Source organism: Bactrocera neohumeralis, chromosome 2, assembly GCF_024586455.1.
Source record: "Bactrocera neohumeralis isolate Rockhampton chromosome 2, APGP_CSIRO_Bneo_wtdbg2-racon-allhic-juicebox.fasta_v2, whole genome shotgun sequence".
In the NCBI taxonomy this organism is placed as follows: Eukaryota; Metazoa; Arthropoda; class Insecta; order Diptera; family Tephritidae; genus Bactrocera; species Bactrocera neohumeralis.
The window spans coordinates 33475254-33498771 of record NC_065919.1 but is presented as its reverse complement, the minus strand read 5'-3'; the positions used below and the strand labels follow the sequence as shown (position 1 = coordinate 33498771).

The 23518-nt window shown below is 37.5% G+C and overlaps 1 protein-coding gene across 7 annotated transcripts; it reads left to right on the top strand.

Annotated features, from left to right (window-relative positions):
* Nucleotides 1-1892: 1892 nt before the first annotated feature.
* Nucleotides 1893-20127, top strand: LOC126763444 (splicing factor 3A subunit 1). Of its 7 annotated transcripts, none has more exons than XM_050480989.1 (9): nt 1893-1972; nt 2054-2186; nt 2319-2721; nt 2777-3102; nt 3157-3998; nt 4058-4322; nt 4375-4568; nt 4693-4866; nt 19904-20127. In XM_050480989.1, exons 2-9 carry the CDS (start codon nt 2072-2074, stop codon nt 20003-20005), a joined length of 2421 nt encoding a protein of 806 aa, XP_050336946.1. In that variant the 5' UTR covers nt 1893-1972; nt 2054-2071; the 3' UTR covers nt 20006-20127. The 7 variants fall into 7 exon arrangements, with proteins under 7 accessions (XP_050336946.1, XP_050336962.1, XP_050336918.1 ...); XM_050481009.1 differs by having other exon boundaries at nt 1900-2186; nt 2319-2483; nt 2544-2721; XM_050480970.1 differs by having other exon boundaries at nt 1908-1972; nt 2040-2186.
* The last annotated feature ends 3391 nt before the right edge of the window (nt 20128-23518 follow it).

The window sequence follows — 23518 nt, the reverse complement described above, 5'->3', positions numbered from 1 at the left end:
AAGCTATAAGTATAACGATCCGAAAACATAGCATTGAGAGTTGTAATTGTGTAAACTCATTTTTGTATGTAATCCAACAACAATTTTTTAAACTAATGTAAAAATTTATAATTTTATGATTTTACGATGCTTTATGACAAGTTGTGAGTACCCCAATTATTAAAATAAAGTACATTTTCAAAATAACATTTCTCCAAAAAATTAATATTTAGTTTAATATTGTTAATTTACAGAAAAGTTGGTTGGGAATGAGCGAAGCCTTAAATTTAATAAACTTATACAGCATAAATCAAAATATCATTGCTCATATTAAATTTATTATTTTAATTGCTATAAAAAATGTATGCCACAATTTTTATATAAGAGTTCAAAAATATGAATTCTTATTTTTCCCAGAAATACATTTTTAAACAAAGGATCTTTCTCCTTTTTTGATTTTCCACATAAAAGATTTAAACTGTTCAAGAGCTCAAAACATGCGCTACATCAGCTTGAACCTACGTACCCGACGCCTTTTCGCAATTGATTATGTTATGATAAGAAATGCCCACATACAGATTTGGCAATAGCAATAGCAATAGATTTGACAGTTTAGGTGCCCACACACGTCACACAAGTGCTTTCGATCGGTATGAATTCGTTTGCCCATACACGACACACAAATCCATTTTGCGTTCGTTCTTCACAGAGTTAACATGTACGACAGGCAAGCGGAACATTTCTTCGAATTTATTTCTAATGTAGCACTTTTATCTATTTCTTTGTATTTCGTTAATAAGTTATTCCAACTGTTATTTTTCTCAATTTTATTTTTATATTTATCACTTTTCGTTTGCCAGTTCATATTTTATAAGAAAAATAAATTCTGAATAATCAATTCTCTTTTTTGCTTAAACCTCTTTAAAAAATATATAAGAATATGTCCCAGAAGTTATAGTTGGGAATTCGAAATATTATCGAAGCTAGAAGGGAAATAGTAACCGAGCGTTTAGCAGATATATACGCTTGGGCAAAAAGCGAAAACTTTGAAGCGCGATTTCTGGGTTTTCCATTTTTATGATTATTTTTAATTGGCGGGCAGGATAGAGAAAACCCAAACGTCTTATGGAAGTGGGGCAAAGCTTAGTATCTTAAGCATAAAATTATCTTCTATAATTATAATATATTATATAATAAAAGTCAAGTTTGAACATATTTTTAAACAAGATTAAGTAAATTTTTTTGGTCAAAAGCATTTTTTTTTCAATTTTTAAAAAATTTGTAAAATTTTACTTTTTTTTTTTTGTAATTTTCTTAGTTTAACTAGAAGATAAATTATTAAAAAATATGAATCTCTTTGAATATTTAGTTTTGATAGAAATTGCGACCTGCATCCTTCCCGCCGTCCGAAAAATGCACATGTGAGATGCATCGGGCAATTGCTTCGCAAAGGCAGAATATCAAAGATTTCGTATCCAAAAAATTTGTGAAAGGTGTTCAAATATATAACTGTAAGGCCTAGAAATTTTGCATGAATCAATTATTTCTTTCCCTCCCAAAAAAATGCTCTAAAAAATCGATTTTTTGAAGAGTCTGAAGCAGGCCTTAACACGTGCCATTGGTCGTCCGCGATCTTCACTGTTCGGCGACACGAGAGAAATGAGACATATGTGCGCGCACCGATCGTAAAAAATCAAACATTTTCGCGAACATAGATCGGTGAGCGCACAAGCCCATACACGAGTAAACCGCATGCGAACACATACCGATCGAACGCACTTGTGTGTCGTGTATGGGCACTTTTAGTATGCCATAAATTTTTGCTTGTCGAGATGCTCCGTAACGTTCAGGTGTGTAAGAGAATTATCTCTGTATTACACTGATGTGGTATCAATAACTTTTGTTATCGCACATCCCTAAATACTTTCTTTTTTTAAAAAATGCGTTAACCATATGTAAGAATATAAATTGGGTGTTTGTAATACAAACTCAAGTAATTTATAATTTTTTAAATTGATTTCGTTACATCTCATTAATGTTATTGACTTAAAATATTAAAGAGGTTTCATATTAGTTATCATCTGGAAATAAGATGCCATCTTTGGAAGTAGACAATGGCATTAATTCTTCTATTAATGGCGACGATCAATCAAAATCTTTGTCTGGACCGATAATTGGAATAATATATCCTCCGCCGGAAGTGAGGAGTATCCTTTTAACACATGTTATATAATGAAATATATTTATATTGATATGTCCTGTAAATAATTTCAATAATGAAATCTAATTCTTCATAATACATATCAATTTTCCTTAACTATGAAAATTATTTTTAATAGATATTGTTGATAAAACCGCTAGTTTTGTAGCTCGAAATGGGCCTGAATTTGAAGCTCGCATCAGACAAAATGAACTGGGCAATGCAAAATTTAATTTTTTGAGTTCAGGGGATCCATACAATGCGTATTATAGGCACAAAGTAAATGAATTTAGGGAGGGAAAGGGTAAATATAAAGAGTACTTAAATAATATACAACAGTGGTATGAAACTTCATTAAAAACAGATGCATCTGGCGGTCCAAGTGTTATTACTGGTGTTAAGCAGTTATCTGTTACAAGTGCTGCACAGCAAAAGCAACAAGAACTTCTAAAACAAGTAGCAGAGCAACAATTTGTGCCTAAAGACCCTCCTCAAGACTTTGAGTTTATAGCAGACCCTCCGTCTATATCTGCTTTAGATTTGTAAGTATATAACTAACTTCTAAAAGTTTTGATTTTTTTTAAATTTACTTTTCAGAGACATTGTTAAGTTAACAGCACAATTTGTAGCCCGAAATGGTCGTCAATTTCTGACAAATCTCATGAACCGTGAGCAACGTAATTTCCAGTTTGACTTTTTAAGACCCCAGCACTCATTGTTTCAATATTTCACAAAATTATTAGAGCAGTACACAAAAATATTAATTCCTCCCAAAGATCTTTTAAACAAATTACGTATAGAGGGTTCGGAAGGACGTAGCAGTATGAATTTAGTTTTAGAACAAGTAAAATACAGGGCAAATTGGCAAAAGCATCAAGAAGCTCAACGTCGACGTGAAGAGGAGAAAGTTGAGAAAGAGAGGGGTGCGATATACGATACATTTTTATTATACATTATAATAATGAACATTCTTTCAGTGGCTTACGCTCAAATAGATTGGCATGATTTCGTAGTGGTTGAAACAGTAGACTATCAACCTTTTGAAACAGGCAATTTTCCACCACCAACAACACCTGAAGAAGTAGGTGCTCGTGTACTAATGGAAGAAAGATTGCTGGAAGAAGATGGGGACATAGAAATGCAAATTGAATCGGAAGAAGAAGATAGTCAAGAGGAAACAGTCCGACTTAAATTGTCACAAATGGAAAATCGTACTGGCATACAAATGAAAGGCACCACATATAATCAACAAGGAACTAATGTGAAGAAAGATAATACACAAGTTCAAGATATGGACGAAGCCTCTAGTGATGAAGAGTCTCCATCTAATTCAAAGATGCAGCCACCAGTTACACCTCTTTTACCACCAACACATGATAAGGTTGTGGTTAAGAAATACGATCCGAAAGCTATTCAGCAGAAACAACAGAAGCCAGCAACTACAGATGAGTATTTGATTTCTCCAATAACCGGGGAAAAAATACCGGCATCAAAGGTGGCAGAACATATGCGTATTGGTTTATTGGATCCCCGTTGGGTTGAACAGCGTGATAAACATACTGTTGAAAAAATTAATCAAGATACAGTATATGCTGCTGGTACTGCTATTGAGGCTAGTCTAAAACAATTAGCAGAACGTCGTACAGATATTTTTGGCGTTGGCGATGAAGAGACAGTTATTGGAAAGAAATTGGGTGAAGAGGAAACAAAAAAAGATGATCGCGTCACTTGGGATGGGCATACATCAAGCGTGGAGGCAGCAACACGAGCGGCTCGAGCTAATATTACTTTGGAAGACCAGATTCATCAAATTCATAAAGTATATATATATATATATACATATAATAAGTAATTAAATAACTGAAAATTCAAATATAGGTAAAAGGCCTTCTTCCAGATGAAGAAAAAGAAAAGATTGGGCCTAAACCAGTTAGCAACAAACCTTCTTTATCGGCACCACCACTATCACATCCAGCATCTATTAAAGGTCATTCTCAACTTGGACATCATGTTGTTTCTCACCATCATCATCAATCACAGCAATCGTCACAACAGCAAACGCACTCTCAGCCATCTCCGCATAATATGCCACCTTCTGCGCCAGTAATGATGATGCCAATGAGACCACCGCCCCCAATGTTGGGTATGAAATATGTCAAATTCATAAAATTGTTTTAATAATGAAAAATTCTCAGCTCCACCATATCCCGTAGGTGGTTATATGCCTATACAATCCGGTGGACCACCGCAAATGCCATCCGTACCAAATATAATGGATCAAACAATGATGCCCCTTCCACTAATGTCAGTAGATGAAGAGCCACCAAATAAAAAAATGCGATCAGAAGATAATCTGATTCCAGAAGAAGAGTTCGTATCGAAACATAAGGTATTTCTTTAAAAACAGTATATATGCGAATATATATATTTTTTGTTACCAAATCGAGAAACTTAATAAAATAATGACTAACTCTACATATCTTAATTATTAATTACAATAATTTCTTTTGCAGAGCCCCATTACTATTCAAATACAAATTCCTAATGTAGTTGACAAGTCGGAATGGAAATTAAACGGACAAACAATTGCATTTTCATTATCGCTCGCAGATACCGTTTCTAATTTAAAAGCGAAGATTCAAGATGAAACTGGAATGCCACCTGCTAAACAGAAAATTTCATATGAGGTTAGTACTGTCTATTTAAAACAAGAAAAAACGTTAACTTCGGTGGCACCGAAGCTAAATACCCTTCACAGGTGCATTTCTGTTAGTAACTATGTGTTCAGTTTGTATGGAAGCTATATGCTATAGTAATCCGTTCTAAACAAGTTTTCTAGAGATTACATTGTTGCCTTAAAAAACATATACCAAATACCAAAATTCGTGAATATACCAAATTTCGTGAATATATCTTGTCAAATGTGAAAGTTGTCCATACAAGAACTTGATTCCGATCGTTCAGTTTGTATGGCAGCTATATGCTATAGTTAACCGATCTGAACAATTTCTCCGGAGATTATATTGTTGCCTTAGAAAATAACATATACCAAATTTCGTGAATATATCTTGTCATATGTGAAAGTTTTCCATACAAGCATTTGATTCCGATCGTTCAGTTTGTACGGCAGCTATATGTTATAGTTGTCCGATATCGGCCGTTCCGACAAATGAGCAGCTTCTTGAAGAGAAAATGACGTTTGCAAAATTTCAAAACGATATCTTAAAAACTGAGAGACTAGTTCGTATATATACAGACAGACGGACAGACAGACAGACGGACATGGCTAAATCGAATCAGCTCGACATACTGATCATTTATATATATACTTTATAGGGTCTCCGACGATTCCTTATGGGTGTTACAAACTTCGTGTCAAACTTAATATACCCTGTTCAGGGTATAAAAAGAAAAGGGACTATAACGTATATATTATATGACTCGGATATTACAGTGAGGGAGCCACATATTCTTTTTCAGCTTATTAACCTTTTTTTTACCAGCTTTATTCGTATCAGGAACACTTTAATTTATGTAATCGTTCATATATTTTCACTAATATATGTGACCTGGTCTACGGAAAGGGGGCTTAGGTGTCAAAAAAAAGGAGAACAATTAATGAGATAACGAGAAACTGACAATTATTTTTAACAGCTTTTCCCAGAAAACTAGTTTTCGCACGTTAGCTCCCTTTTCGTAGACCAGGTCACATATACAAAATTCTTGTTGGAGACACATCTTTTTCCAAACCATTATTTACTTAATCTGCTTGCTCTGTTGTATAGTATTAGCATAAATGTTGTAACCATACTACAATACTCAAAAAGTGCAATGTAATTTATAGGCTACATTCAAACTCCACCAATCTAAACTCCGCCATCTAAAGAGCTGTTGATTCCATAGGGCAAAAGGGAATGGACCGCACGTTATGCGGTCCCATGCTTCCAACGCACAGCTGAGAAACTACCCTCTACGGCTGTGCAAATTGCTCCCAGCACACGCAATGCGCCGCCGCTTTTGTCGAGTCGCCATCAAAGGAGCAGTGCGGTCTCAAGGAGCTAGGCAGCAATACTCGCTCTTTGATCATTCCCCCCAGCCTTAATCCCGCTTCTAAAAAAATTGGGACTAGAATTGCAAATTTTTGAATTTGCTGTTTAAAATATTACTTTTGATAGATAGATATTTGATACTGAGGTATTGTACTGCGACCTAGGGTCTAGTGTGCCCTCTCCTACATATATCACATATGGTCACCAAGGTCCAGCAACCTGAACAATTCCAGGAGCCTGCTGGGCGCTTCTTCCAAATGTTTTTGTATATACAATTTGGGAATGGGAAAATTTATGCTTTTTTTTTACATTGGAACGTCACTTTTGGTGTTACAAAGTTAAGAAATGCAAAATGTATGAGACAATAATTGGATCATTCCTTTCATATTTGGCCTTATGACTTATATTTTTATAGGTTTATATACAATCATATTTATTGATTTACATGATTTGTTTATGAACATTCGCATTAGCAGAAAATACCCGAAATTATGCATACTCATGCTTCAATGATTGAAATGATCGGCAGCGTTTGGTTTGTATATCATCCCCTAAACACTGATTTACTCGTGCACTTCTGTTCTATTTCCAATACATATGTATGTATATACATACACCATCCATCAAGTACATAAACACAACAAATATATGTATATATGTATGTATGCACGTACTCGATGGAATTTCCATTGTTTGCGCATCGAAAATTTGTAACATGCACACATTTTCAAAGCTGATACATTTTCTGCCACACAAAATTCAAATCAATCCAGAAGAAATTTGTTGTTGTTTGCTGTACGTGTAGATTTACTCGTAGTTTACCCGCAGTTTCACATCGATTCAAACAATCGTCGCAACGCTATGAACTGAATTGATACGAACCGAAGCCAGTCATACCGTTTACTCGATCGTGATTGCCGAAGAACAGATTGTTCATGTTACATTAAATCAGTTGATGGCGGGTACTCGAATTGATCAACAATGTTGTCTATACTGAATTGAATTGATTTGATTGTGTTTTTGGCACGAGTGTTTGTTTTGATTTAATCATACTCGTTGCAGCTCTCTGATACTCATGTATTTTCTCATGCACATACATATGTGCGCATTCAGAAGTTTAAATCATGATTTTATCAATACACTCAGTCCTTTTTTTACGCGATCTCTTTTTACGCTATTTCACTTTAACGCGGTTATTTTTGCAGCGCAAATTCCTTTTTTTACGCGAATTTCTCTCTTTAACGCGATTGCTCTTTTTCCTTTTTTTACGCGATCTCTTTTTACGCTATTTCACTTTAACGCGGTTATTTTTGCAGCGCAAATTCCTTTTTTACGCGAATTTCTCTCTTTAACGCGATTGCTCTTTTTCGTTTTTTGCTTGGTCTTAAACTTGCAGCAGAATTGGAAAATTATTTTGTAGCAAATGATACTGATGCCGAACGTGCACGAATTTTTCAAAAAAAATTGAGTCTCTGCATGTTAAGATATAAAGAACTATGTACATCGGAATTTATTGGGTCCAAAGAGAAGCATTCAAACAAAATTAACTGAATTTATGGTGCAAACTCAGTCGGAGATGCTAAGTCAATCAGAACATCAATCCATAGTTCTTACTATTGATTCTGGTACAAATTCTAGTGATATCAGTGCCGGCCATCAAAATAACCGGCTAAGAATAATTTCCACTACGGATAATGACAGTGATTAAACAGCATTCAACGGTTTTTTTAATAGATCTACCTATTTTCTATTTTCTTCTCCTTTATATATGGTTTTTGTTTTGTATTTTTTATGTTGTTATGAATGTTATGTTTTTTTGCGCGTATATTTTGTTATATGCGATATTTTTTATATTCGGAACCAATTCGTTAGTTAATATTGGAAAACTAACCATTTTTACGCGATTTTTTTTTTACGCGATTAGTGGCAGAACCAAAAATCGCGTAAAAAAAGGATTGAGTGTATACTGCATGTGCGCGCATTGATCTACATTAATATATGGGCATATATCGGGTGATTTTTTAAGAGCTTGATAACTTTTTTTTAAAAAAAACGCATAAAATTTGCAAAATCTCATCGGTTCTTTATTTGAAACGTTAGATTGGTTCATGACATTTACTTTTTGAAGATAATTTCATTTAAATGTTGACCGCGGCTGCGTCTTAGGTGGTCCATTCGGAAAGTCCAATTTTGGGCAACTTTTTCGAGCATTTCGGCCGGAATAGCCCGAATTTCTTCGGAAATGTTGTCTTCCAAAGCTGGAATAGTTGCTGGCTTATTTCTGTAGAACTTGACGTAGCCCCACAAAAAATAGTCTAAAGGCGTTAAATCGCATGATCTTGGTGGCCAACTGCCCATGCATCCCGAAAAATGCACTGTTTGGTGTGGTTTGTACGCTGGTGGAATCATTGGACCGTATTTTTTCAAAGATGCTGTTGGACGCAACGTTACGGTGAATGGCGATCGCTATCGTTCGATGCTAACAAACTTTTTGTTGCCAAAAATGGAAGAACTGAACTTGGTTGACATGTGGTTTCAACAAGATGGCGCTACATGCCACACAGCTCGCGATTCTATGGCCATTTTGAGGGAAAACTTCGGAGAACAATTCATCTCAAGAAATGGACCCGTAAGTTGGCCACCAAGATCATGTGGGGCTACGTCAAGTCTAAAGTCTACAGAAATAAGCCAGCAACTATTCCAGCTTTGGTAGACAACATTTCCGAAGAAATTCGGGCTATTCCGGCCGAAATGCTCGAAAAAGTTGCCCAAAATTGGACTTTCCGAATGGACATTTCCAACATTTAAATGAAATTATCTTCAAAAAGTAAATGTCATGAACCAATCTAACGTTTCAAATAAAGAACCGATGAGATTTTGCAAATTTTATGCGTTTTTTTTAAAAAAAAAGTTATCAAGCTCTTAAAAAATCACCCGATACATATGTACGGTTACCGATAATAAAATAGAATTAAACATAGTACTAATTATACTCTCGCAACAAAGTTGCTAAGGAGAGTATTATAGTTTTGTTCACATAACGGTTGTTTGTAAGTCCTAAAACTAAAAGAGTCAGATATAGGGTTATATATACCAAAGTGATCAGGGTGACGAGTAGAGTTGAAATCCGGATGTCTGTCTGTCCGTCCGTCCGTGCAAGCTGTAACTTGAGTAAAAATTGAGATATCATAATGAAACTTGGTACACGTATTTCCTGGCTCCATAAGAAGGTTAAGTTCGAAGATGGGCAAAATCGGCACACTGCCACGCCCACAAAATGGCGAAAGCCGAAAATCTATAAAGTGTCATAACTAAGCCATAAATAAAGATATTAAAATGAAATTTGGCACAAAGGATCGCATTGGGGAGGGGCACATTTAGACGTAATTTTTTTGTAAAAGTGGGCGTGGCCCCGCCCCCTACTATGTTTTTTGTACATATCTCGGAAACTGTTATAGCTATGTCAACCAAACTCTATTGAGTCGTTTCCTTCAGGCATTTCCTTACACAGTTCAAAAATGGAAGAAATCGGATAATAACCACGCCCACCTCCCATACAAAGGTTATATTGAAAATTACTAAAAGTGCGTTAACTGACCTACAAAAGACGTCAGAAACACTAAATTTTACGAAAGAAATGGCAGAAGGAAGCTGCAGCCAGGCTTTTTTTTTTAAATTAAAAAGGGCGTGGCGTCGCCCACTTATGGACCAAAAACCATATCTCAGGAACTACTATACCGATTTCAATGAAATTCGGTATATAATATTTTACCCTGATGACATGTACGAAATATGGGTGAAATCGGTTCACAACCACGCCTTCTTCCAATATAACGCTATTTTGAATTCCATCTGATGCCTTCTCTGTATAATATATGTATGTATACATTAGGAAATGAAAATATAATGCAATACTCAAAGTACACAAATTGATCTAATCTAATTAATTTTACAGCAAAATAAAAAAATATGTAAATGACGGATAATGAAATCTCGATTATCACTTTTTCATGCGAGAGTATAAAATGTTCGGTGACACCCGAACTTAGTCCTTTCAGTTATTTCGCATATTTATTTTGTTGCTTGAGTTTTCATTGTTGTACTCGGAAATGAAACTAGTTTTCCGTTCCGTTTAACTAAAATATGTTTTAATTATTTACTTGGCACAATTTCGATTTCTTTGGCGGACCGATTTGAAGGTACCGTCGGAAATAGGATGTCTGTACCTTAAACGCTTAGTTTACGAGATTTTCGACTTTAGAGTTCAAAAATTTCCAAAATTCGAACATTTCAATAAGCTGTTTCAACTACATTTAACACACTTTATGCAGAGTTTCCACTTCAAAATCATTTAATTAAATTGTAAGCATTTAAACAAATTCACAATTTACACTTTGTGCAGGTTTTATATGTAAAAAATTTATATTTTCAAAATTACTTTTTACACTTGTAATGAGCATCATTTATGTGCTAACATTTATGAGGAAATGGAGCGCTGCCATATAAGCAAATATGAGCAATTCGTTAAAATTTATCTTTTTCGCTATAATCCCTCTTTCTTTATTTAGCAATCTTAGTTCTAATAAAAACAAGCGTCTATAAATTATATTTCAAATTAAAATGAGTATAAACAATATTTGCATGCATATGGATATATTTTTATTTAAATTTAACAACTAAGTACATAATATTAAGTAATAATATTACGTAATAAAATACTTAGATTTTTAAAGGAGTACTACGCAAAAGTACTTCAGTCACCCTGAGAATTGGCTCGACCAGGGTTATTTTATCAAAGCGCGGCCGAAGGCCGTCAACGCAAAAAGGAGTAATAAGCGAAAGTAATTCAGTCACCCTGAGTATTGGCTGGACCAGGGTTAATTTTTTAAAGCGCCGCCATAGGCCGCCAATGCAAAAAGGAGTATTATGCGAAAGTACTTCAGTCACTAGAGTTTCACTTATTTGTGTATATTAAATATAAATCACATATTATACATACATATATATACGCCCACCTGGGGGCGCCAGAAGGATGGAGTCATGTGTAGAAGTTCACGCAAGTGAGGAAAGTTCTCTGATCGCCATTCAATTGGGAGTGAGACTTGAGAGACCCCCCTTTTGCTTCAGCGCAAATAAAGGCTGACATCACCGCCGTCCAACAAAAAATGCGATGGACGGTACAAGGACAGAAACGAGTAGGTCCTTGTGATATTTACTACAGTGGCCATATAAAGGAGCGCAAGTTTGGTGTTGGATTCGTGGTGGGAGAGAGACTCCGTCGCCGAGTACTATCATTAACTCAGGTGAATGAACGTCTAGCCACAATCCGCATCAAAGCGAGGTTCTTCAACATATCGCTGATTTGCGCTCACGCCCCGACGGAAGAGAAGGACGATATGACCAAAGATGCCTTCTATGAGCGCTTGGAGCGCGCTTATGAGAGCTGCTGTTCCCGCCACGATGTCAAAATCGTGCTTGGCGACTTTAACGCCAGGGTTCGCAAAGAAGGTATATTTGGCACTACGGTCGGTAAGTTCAGCATCCTTGACGAAACATCCCCAAACGGGTTGAGGCTGATCATCTTCGCCGGGGCCCGAAATATGGTTATCTGTGGTACTAGATTCCAGCACAAGAAGATTCATCAAGCTACCTGGCTGTCTCCGGATCGAAAAGCCACCAACCAGATCGATCATGTTGTGATAGACGGAAGACACGTCTCCAGTGTTCTAGACGTGCGCACGCTCCGAGGTCCTAACATCGACTCGGACCACTATCTTGTTGCAGCCAAGATTCGCTCCCGCCTCTGTGCAGCAAAAAACGCACGTCAACAATCACAACAGACAGCCGAACGACAACAACTCGGTATAAGGGCACTGTGGGACGGCATTTCAAACTCCTTACGTACAGCTGCAACCGAAACCATTGGTTTTCGGAAAGTGCAAAAGAACAGGCTGGTACGACGAAGAGTGCCGTGTCGCAGCGGAGAGAAAACGGACTGCCTACCTCGCAACGTTACGATGCGGGATGGGATAGATACCGAGAGTTGAAAAGGGAAGCGAGACGCATTTGCAGACAGAAAAAGAAAGAGGCCGAAATGCGTGAGTATGAAGAGCTTGATAAGCTGGCCGACAGGGGTAATGCTCGAGAATTCTATGAAAAAATGCGGCGGTTTGCAGAAGGTTTCAAGACCGGAGCATACTCTTGTAGAACCCCCAAAGGTGATCTAGTCACCGATGCCCAGAGCATACTTAAATTATGGAGAGAATACTTCTCCAGGCTGCTGAATGGCAGTGAACGCACAACGCCAGGAGAAGGCGAACCCGATTCCCCAATCTCCGACGATGGAGCAGACGTTCAATTACCCGACCATGAAGAAGTTCAGAATAGCAATTGCCCGCCTGAAAAACAACAAAGCGGCAGGGGCCGACGGATTGCCCGCCGAGCTATTCAAACACGGCGGCGAAGAACTGATAAGGTGCATGCATCAGCTTCTTTGTAAAATATGATCGGACGAAAGCATCCCCAACGATTGGAATTTAAGTGTGCTATGCCCAATCCATAAAAAGGAGACCCCACAATCTGCGCCAACTGCTGTGGGATTAGCCTCCTCAACATCGCATATAAGGTTCTATCGAGCGTATTGTGTGAATGATTAAAGCCCACCGTCAACAAACTGATTGAACCTTATCAGTGTGGCTTTAGACCTGGAAAATCAACAACCGACCAGATATTCATCATGCGCCAAATCTTGGAAAAGACCCGTGAAAGGACAATCGACACACACCACCTGTTCGTCGATTTCAAAGCTGCTTTCGACAGCACGAGAAGGACCTGCCTTTATGCCGCGATGTCTGAATTTGGTATCGCCGCAAAACTAATACGGCTGTGTAAACTGACGTTGAGCAACACCAAAAGCTCCGTCAGAATCGGGAAGGACCTCTCCGAGCCGTTCGATACCAAACGAGGTTTCAGACAAGGCGATTCCCTATCGTGCGACTCAACACCCGCGCCGTTAGTTCTGCTTTCTCCAGGCTGAACAAGGAAGCACAGAAAATGGGTATGGCAGTGAACGAGGGCAAGACGAAATATCTCCTGTCATCAAACAAACAGTCGTCGCACTCGCGACTTGGCTCTCAATAATTTCGCCTATTTAAGAACCAGTATTAACACCACCAATAATGTCACCCTGGAAATGCAACGCAGGATTGCTCTTGCCAACAGGTGCTACTTCGGACTGAGTAGGCAATTGAAAAGTAAAGTCCTCTCTCGACGAACAAAAGCCAAACTCTATAAGTCGCTCATAATTCCCGTCCTGCTATATGGTGCAGAGGCTTGGACGATGACAGCAACCGATGAGTCGACGTTACGAGAGGAAGGTTTTGCGAAAAGATATATGGTCCTTTGCGCATTAACCACGGCGAACATCGCATTCGATGGAATCACGCGAAATTTGGTGTTTAAGATGTGGCAATGCTCGATTTCCTCATAATTGTAAACAATCTAACAATTTCAACGATGAGTGTGCTAAGGGATTTTTAAATTAATAAATTTAGCTAAAATATAACAAAAAAAGTGAAATATGAACTTATTTCAATGTTTAGAGTGTATATTTAAATATACAAAGTGAAAAATTTTAAAAAATTTAGTGAAACATTGTGAAATACTAAGTGTTATTAATATAAATTGTTGAATATTTTTAAAAATATTAGTGTTAGTAACATTATTTTTTGTATATTCCTCCTCTGGAGAAGCTCCCCTATCCGTTCATACCCCATTCATAACGAAATTCGTGTTTTTTACCCGACCGCCAAAGTAATCGGAATCGTGCCATTTACTTCATGTCACGTGTTATTGGTAGCAGTAAAAATATTGAAAAAAAAGAATTCATAAATATTACAAATACATATTTCAAGAATTCGGAGGAAAAAAAAGGGATCAAAATAAGTATCTTACATAAAAGAAAATATTTTTTTTTCAAAGAACTAATAGAAAAATTTGTTGATACTTTGTAGTGTACCCTTTATCGTCTAATACAGATGCACATCTTTTAGGCATAGACCTAATTAGACTACCGAAAGTGTCCTGTGGAACAGAATACCAGACCTTTAAACCTTCTCTCAGAGTTCTGCTTTTTTTCGGTTTAACGAGTGCTAATGGTTAGAGAAGCTAGACCTTTCGGCCTATTGCCAATAAGTGAACAAGTGAATAATTTAATTGATAGGGAATCTTTAAGAAAATAAGTAAAGGATAAATGTAAGTTAATGCCAGTTATGACAAATTTGAGATTAATAAGAATAAGGCAAAAATAACAAAATATAACGTAACGTAACGTTGCTAAAAAAGCGAAGAGCGTTACCAAACAAGACTTGACCCAAAATTTAAAGAAATTATCGAATTACTAGATGGAGATAGGTACGTTTTAAAACCATTAACAGGCAAAAGATCATATAAGCATGCGCATGAATTTTTGAGAACAATTCCAAATACACAAATAAGGAAAACAGTTGATTTGGACGACTAATGCGTCTGAGTTCCAAGTGGGAAATAAAAATAAAATATGGCACAGTTGGTGTATTAACATCCCAAGAGGGGATATAATGACCGCACTATAACAGATTTACTTGTTATAGCGGGGGTCGGAAGATATAATTGGCACGGTAGGTTCTTTGGAATCCCAAGAAGGGATATAATGATCGCACCATAACAGATGGACTTGTCTTGTTGGTCTGTAAGTGGATGTAAAAGGAAATATGTACATCAGTTGATAATGATAATTAAATTAGCATGAATTATATAGTATGGTTAAGAAGAAAATGTAATGGAAAGAATTTATGAAATGTTATCAAGAAACCAATCTGCTTATTTGTATGTTGCTTATTTTTGACTATTGCTTAATGTATGTATGTGAAGAAAAGTTAATGAAATGTTTGTAAATAAAAAAATAACAACTGATATGTTAGAGCATTGTGGTTCGAAGTAAATACACGAGGACGTGTGATTTGTCAGGAAGACCGTGTCGGAGCGGTAGTATTTGTATTTTATGTGTCACTGAACATGCGATTGTCGGAGTGCTAATATTTTGTAGGCAACTGTATGTGCCAGAGGGTTATTTGAAATAGACGACGCATAAGCGGCACATTTTACGGTACTTTGGATTGTAAATGCGCAAATAGTCATAGTAGCAGGAATAGATAAACTATTACTGAGTGAGGTCTGATCGTATTCTGTGAACAGAGAGAGATCCAGGAACCGTTAGGTCCTTTTTAGAGTAAAGACGGAGTGCGCAATAATTAGGCGCTGTGTCCTCGCAGAATCAGTGTGACATCGATAGGAGCAGAACTTATTGTGCTTTAGTAATATAGTAGACTAAAAGTGTAAAGTGCTTAATAATTGAATCGTCTACGAACAAAATCCCCGACATATACATATTTACGATGGTTTGCTGGTAAAGCTGTTCGCGCGGCAATGGAAGTGGGAAGTGGAAGAAAAAAATCTGCAGGCAATTTTAGAGAATCAATATACTATACATATATATTTCAGCGAAGGAATTAACACTAATCACACCAAGCCTTAATATATACCTATTTCTACCATAGCGGGTCAAATGACCCAACTGTATGTTTCATGCTTGAATGTATGAAATATGGATGTTAGGAAGGAAATAAAAATATAAATAAAATTTATTATAATTAATCAAAATAGTTTGTTGAGCATTTCTATTATAAAAGCAAAAAACAAAAAATTTTCGACGAAAATCGTTCCATATCATCTTTCGTTTGCTTCGCAATTAGTGGTAATTCCCTTTTATTTGACCGAATAGTTCGTTTTTTTGGCTAGGAGTTGTGTTGCTAGGGGTTTGCTTTTGAAGAGGTTGTCTGTGGTCACAGTTCTTCCGGTGCAATGAGTTTGAGTACAACATGTTCAGAGAGTGGTACTGAAGGGGGCCTATATTCATCTTTTCCAAGATATGGAAGCGCATTTATGACGTATTTGCTATCGTCGTCCGATGCTAACCAAAATTTGATTCCAAATTTATCCGGCTTCTTAGAGCGTAAATCTACATCGTACTTTAGTCGCGAATAGCTGTTCGTCTATAGTAATATTTTCACCCGGTTTGTAACAGTTTTAGCTGTTCTCAATGAAAATATCCCAAATTGCAGATACCAAAGCGAATTTATGTTGTTCAACCGTTGGATCAGCTGACTTTTTTATCAAAACGAATAAATCTAATTGAATCGTTTTCAGAAAAAAATTTATGTTATTCGATTTTTTAAAAACTCCAATCGGAAAAACACTCTCTTTGCTTCTTCTATTGTGCGTATACAATTATCAATGAAAATGTTTGCATTATATGGCGTTTTGCATATCCTGTTGGGCGACTTTTTGCCTGAAAATGTTATGAAGTGGTGGTCCAGGTGTGCCACCTATTTGTATTTCTTCCCAAACAGATCCATCAATTGCAATATTTTGTTCATTTATTTCTACTTCACTTTCTTCCGAACTTGAGAGTAATTTTTTTTCGGCCACTACAAAATTCAAATTGGATTTGCAACAATTATTTCATTTTCTGAAAATTCATCTTCACAATTTACTATATTATTTATATCTTTTAAGAACTTGTACTGTCTTGTTTGATGTTTCAGCTATCAAAATAAAATATAGGCTTACTTACCAAGACTTTCAGTCAATTTTTTCAATCTAAAATTTGATATTTTCTTGAAATTATTCTGATTTTTACGCAACAGTCTGTCGAAGAATGTGCAACTTACTGACTACAAATATGACTCGATAATCTCATAACACATAATTTGGGTCAAATGACCCGTTGTGGTAGATATCGGTATACAACAAGGATGAATGTTAACTGTACATTAATTACTTAGAAAAAGTCATGAAGTCAAATGTGCAATCGCAATAAAATTATACGTGCATTTTCAATGCAAAAGTTCAAAATGGGTCATTTGACCCGTTATGGTATGTTTAGTGTTAAATATTCGTTTTTCGACGAAATTATGATTTGATTACAATTATATTTTGTATACAAGATGTGTTCCAAAGTAAACAATACTTAAAAAAAAAAAACAGAAATAATGGTTTTTTCGGCAAAATCAATTTATTTTATTCAAATAATCGTCCTTCGAATGTTGGATTCTGAGCAATTTTTGGTCGTCAGTCAATTTGTGCGGAACAAATAGTGCAACACCTTTCGTAAGCTCAAATGTTCGGTCAAAATACGATAAATCGATGTTTTGGAGATGTTCAATTCCATTTCCATGAATTTCAGTGATGATTTCGGCTGATTTTTGATGAAATCACGCACAGTTTCGATGGAATTTCCGGTGATCACGGATTTTGATTGGCCCACATGTTGATCGTCATTTATGTCTTCACGACCACTTTGAAAACGTTGGAACCCCTCGTGCACTCTACGGGATAGGCAATCATCGCCATAAACTTGTTTCATCAATTGAGACGTTTCGGTAAAAGTTTTACCAATTTTAAAACAAAATTGAATGTGGGCTCTTTGTTCGAAGCTCATTTTCGCACCGATAACACAAACATACTGACACTTAAAACGCAATAACTTCACTTCCAATTAATGAAATGTCATGAAATTTTCGGTGTACAATCGATAAAGATAGCAGATTCTAACGCACGTCGACATATAGATGACGCCACCAGGGGGCGTTAGATTCAAAAAGTCCTGTTTACTTTGGAACGCACCTTGTATTATTAACTTACACTATATGTCATATAATCACTTACTTTCATATGCAAGATATTTTTTTTATTCACATACATACCGATATCCATAATGTTTATTTCCTAATGTAGTAATAATATTGGTTGTCAAAAAAGTCTTGCGGTATTTTCGCTAGTTGGCGCTGAAAGCGCGTAGTTCTAGTTTTATGGAAGTTTGGAAAGCTCATTTCACGCGCTAACACGTGTTTGATTGATTGTAGTTTCTTTTAAGTCGTTCGTGAGTTATAGCGTCGCAAACATGGAGCAAAATAAAGAGAAAATACGGCATATTTTACAGTACTACTACGATAAAGGCAAAAATGCATCTCAAGCCGAAAATAAAATTTGTGCACTTTATGTCGGGTCCATTTCCACCGCACAACGATGGTTTCAACGTTTTCGTTCTGGTGTAGAGGTGGTCGAAGATGCGCCACGCTCCGGAAGGCCTGTCGTCGAAAATTGCGATAAAAATCGCTGAATTGGTCGAAAGAGACCGGCATAGTAGCAGCCGTAGCATCGGTCAAGCGCTGGGCATGAGTCATCAAAAATTCATTTTAATTTCAATAAAAAAAAATTCAATAAAAGTACCGCAAGACTTTTTTGACATCCCATTAAATAATTGTTGGCCTGGGGTTTCGAATAAGGTTTACGCCGATTTCAACGTAACGTTAAACAACATTCAGTCTTAGCGTAAACTTCGCGTGAATAAATCATTCCCATGTATTTTTATTTCACGCGAACGAAAAATTCGTATCACGAATTTCGTCTAATATGTTCGAATTTCGATTATGCTATTGTGAACTTCAGCAAGCTGTTAAATACGGTTTTGTTTTAATTTGGTAGCATTGATGAAACTAATAAAAACTAATTATGCGACTGTTTTAGCTTAAACACGTGTTTCTATTGTTAATTATACATAAGAACATACATATGTATATCGTACATACCATTTTATCGTATCGGTATAAGTTGCATAAATTATGCAGATAACAATTTTCGGATATATTGGAGTATATTTGAAGGTATAATGGAAAGGAAAAACTTGCATGGCACACATTGGGCAGCAATTTGAAAATCGAGTTACCTTTTTTTATTCCTAAATCGATTTCAATGGTGGTCCCTTGCTATTGAAAGAATCATGTAACTTCATTCAAAATACATATACTTTATCGTTGTTTTTGAACCCTTTGCTTTATAAGAATTTTCGGTCCTCCAGGGACCATAAACGTCAACTATATTTTGTTTAATAGGCCTTAATTCGTATGAAAAAGTTTTTAAAATCAAGTAAATAGTTTACGATAAGGCTGATTTTGTTTAATAATGTCTTCCCTTAAATTATATAAAATGGTTTTGTCAGGTTTAAAGGATCAGAGGGAACGATTATATAAATATAAGTATATTCAAAAATGTCTTTAGGTCTTTGTCAGGTTTAAGGGAATAGGGGAAGTATGTATCCGATTTTATCCATTTTTGCATCAGGTCACATTACATCCAGAAAAAGCAGTCATAGACTTTTAGTTTACATATGTACAAATGTATTTGGTAGCAAAGGGCATGAAAATATATGAACCGATTTTTAGTATTTTTGGAGGTGAGACGACAGCGCTTTAAGGCACTATTTTTGTTCTGATATCTTAAATAATTCTTAATTTATGTCCTGGAAGTGAAAGAATTTAAAATTGTGTTATATGGGAAGTAGGCGTGGTTATTACTATTTCCCCCATTTTCACACTGTAGCATCAGAATGTTATGATGCACCAAATTTGGTTGAAATTTGTGTGGGATAAGTTATAGCACTTTATAATTTTTCGCTTAAACGCATCTGTCAAAAGCATCATATACCTATAACATAGATTTAATTTTATATTGCTCAATCGAGTTTTCTTGTGATTATCTTAAATATTTGTGTATTTTTTTGTGTCTTTCATTTCAGGGAATGTTCTTCAAGGATAGTAATACTATGGCGTTTTATAATCTACTTAGTGGTGCCACTATACATCTACAAATCAAAGAACGTGGTGGACGTAAAAAATAAATGTTTAAAATATTACTTTCAAATGCCACGTGGTGGACACTGAAAAATTTCTACTAAAATTATTTACTTTACTTTAAGCGGTAATAAATAAATATAGTATGCGTGACATTATAAATATAAAACCATGTTGTATATGTATCTGGGTGGATAAGTAACCGAAATGTCAAATTTCTGAAATTTAGTTTCACATTTGCTGGACTGTATCCTTTTGCATGCAAAAATTAAGCAATTCTTTAATCATGTTAAACACTTGTTACAAAAAACAACTTACATAACAAGTAACATCCCAGTAAAATTTAACAAACATGCAAAGTAATTCAAAGTAATCACTTTAATAATGTAAAATTTTGCATATCTTCTTCTTAATTGGCGTAGACACCGCTTACGCGATTATAACCGAGTTAACAACAGCGCGCCATTCGTTTATTCTTTTCGCTACGTGGCGCCAATTGCATATTCCAAGCGAAGCCAGGTCCTTCTCCACCTGGTCCTTCCAACGGAGTGGAGGTCTTCCTCTTCCTCTGCCCTGAACTATGTCAATGTCGTCATATATCTCATACAGAACCTTTCTCTCAAAAACTCGTAACGTCAACTCATCGGTTGCTGTCATCGCCCAAGCCTCTGCACCATATAGCAGGACGGGAATTATGAGCGACTTATAGAGTTTAGCTTTCGTTCGTCGAGAGAGGACTTCACTTTTCAATTGCCTACTCAGTCCGAAGTAGCACCTGTTGGCAAGAGCAATCCTGCGTTGGATTTCCAGGCTGACATTGTTGGTGGTGTTTACGCTGGTTCCAAGATAGACGAAATTATCTACAACTTAAAGTTATGACTGTCAACAGTGACGTGAGAGCCAAGTCGCGAGTGCGAGGACTGTTTGTTTGATGACAGGAGATATTTCGTTTTGCCTTCGTTCTCTGCCAGATCCATTTTCTGTGCTTCCTTGTCCAGCCTGGAGAAAGCAGAACTAACGGCGCGGGTGTTGAGGCCGATGATATCAATATCATCGGCAGACACCAGCAGCTGTACACTCTTATAGAAGATTGTACCTTCTCTATTTAGTTCTGCAGCTCGAACTATTTTCTCCAGAAGCAGGTTGAAGAAGTCGCGCGATAGGGAGTCGCCTTGTCTGAAACCTCGTTTGGTATCGAACGGCTCGGAGAGGTCCTTCCCGATCCTGACGGACTTTTGGTGTTACTCAACGTCAGTTTACATAGCCGTATTAGTTTTGCGGGGATACCAAATTCAGACATCGCGGCATAAAGGCAGCTCCTTTTCGTGCTGTCGAAAGCGGCTTTGAAATCGACGAAGAGGTGGTGTGTGTCGATTCTTCTTTCACGGGTCTTTTCCAAGATTTGGCGCATGGTGAATATCTAGTCGGTTGTTGATTTTCCAGGTCTGAAGCCACACTGATAAGGTCAAATCAGTTTGTTGACGGTGGGCTTTAATCTTTCACACAGTACGCTCGATAGAACCTTATATGCGATGTTGAGGAGGCTAATCCCACGGTGGTTGGCGCAGATTGTGGGGCCTCCTTTTTTTTGGATTGGGCATAGCACACTTAAATTCCAATCGTTGGGCATGCTTTCGTCCGATCATATTTTACAAAGAAGCTGATGCATGCTCCTTATTAGTTCTTCGCCGCCGTGTTTGAATAGCTCGGCCGGCAATCCATCGGCCCCCACCGCTTTGTTGTTCTTCAGGCGGGTAATTGCTATTCGAACTTCTTCATGGTCGGGCAATGGAACGTCTGCTCCATCGTCGGAGATTGGGGAATCGGGTTCGCCTTCTCCTGGTGTTGTGCATTCACTGCCATTCAGCAGGCTGGAGAAGTGTTCCCTCCATAATTTAAGTATGCTCTGGGCATCGGTCACTAGATCATCTTTGGGGGCTCTACAAGAGTATACTCCGGTCTTGAAACCTTCTGTAAGCCGCCGCATTTTTTCGTAACATTTTCGAGCATTACCCCTGTCGGCCAGCTTATCAAGCTCTTCATACTCACGCATTTCGGCCTCTTTCTTCTTCTGTCTACAAATGCGTCTCGCTTCCCTTTTCAACTCCCGGTATCTATCTATCCCGCACGTGAAGTGGTCGATCGTAACGTTGCGAGATAGGCAGCCTGTTTTCTCTCCGCTGTGACACGGCACTCCTCGTCGTACCAGCTGTTCTTTTGCACTTTCCGAAAACCAATGGTTTCGGTTGCAGCTGTACGTAAGGAGTTTGAAATGCCGTCCCACAGTTCCCTTATACCGAGTTGTTGACGAGTGCTCTCAGAGAGCAGGAGTGGAAGCCGAGTAGAGAATCGTTCGGCTGTCTGTTGTGATTGCAGCTTCTCGACGTCGAACCTTCCTTGTGTTTGTTGGCGTGCGGTTTTTGCTGCACAGAGGCGGGTGCGAATCTTGGCTGCAACAAGATAGTGGTCCGAGTCGATGTTAGGACCTCGGAGCGCACGCACATCTAAAACACTGGAGATGTGTCTTCCGTCTATCACAACATGATCGATCTGGTTGGTAGTTTTTCGATCCGGAGACAGCCAGGTAGCTTGATGAATCTTTTTATGCTGGAATCTAGTACCACAGATAACCATATTTCGGGCCCCGGCGAAGTCGATCAGCCTCAACCCATTTGGGGATGTTTCGTCGTGGAGGCTGAATGTACCGACCGTAGTGCCAAAGATACCTTCTTTACCAACCCTGGCGTTAAAGTCGCCAAGCACGATTTTGACATTGTGTCGGGGGCAGCTCTCATAAGTGCGCTCCAAGCACTCATAAAAGACATCTTTGGTCACATCGTCCTTCTTTTCCGTCGGGGCGTGGGCGCAAATCAGCGATATGTTGAAGAACCTCGCTTTGATGCGGATTGTGGCTAGACGTTCATTCACCGGAGTGAATGATAGTACTCGGCGACGGAGTCTCTCTCCTACCACGAATCCAACACCAAACTTGCGCCCCTTAATATGGTCGCTGTAGTAAATGTCACAAGGACCTACTCGTCGCTGTCCTAGTCCCGTCCATCGCATTTCTTGGACGGCGGTGATGTCAGCCTTTATTTTTGCGAGGACATCAACCAGCTGGGCAGCGGCACCTTCCCAATTAAGGGTCCGGACATTCCAGGTGCATGCCCTCAAATCGTAGTCCTTATTTCGTTTGCCGTGGTCGTCATCAAAAGGGGGGTCTCTCATCCGAGGCTGCTTTTTCTTTTTCATTGGAGTGTTTTTTTTACGAGGCGGGTCCCAAACCCAGCGCACAACCCTATGTAGGGGATGTTTCGATTTCTCACATTAGCTCGCCACTCCCAAGTGAATGGCGATCAGAGAACTTTCCTCACTTGTGTGAACTTCTACACATGACTCCATCCATATAAAATTTTACATATATACATAATATTTATTTATGCGGAAAACTAATGTGTTATTTCTTTTGATTCTTCTGCAAAGGTAACACTGATTATTAGTTAGAATGCAACCGTTTTGTTATTGTGTGAACAAAAATAATTGAACAAAAGTTTAATATT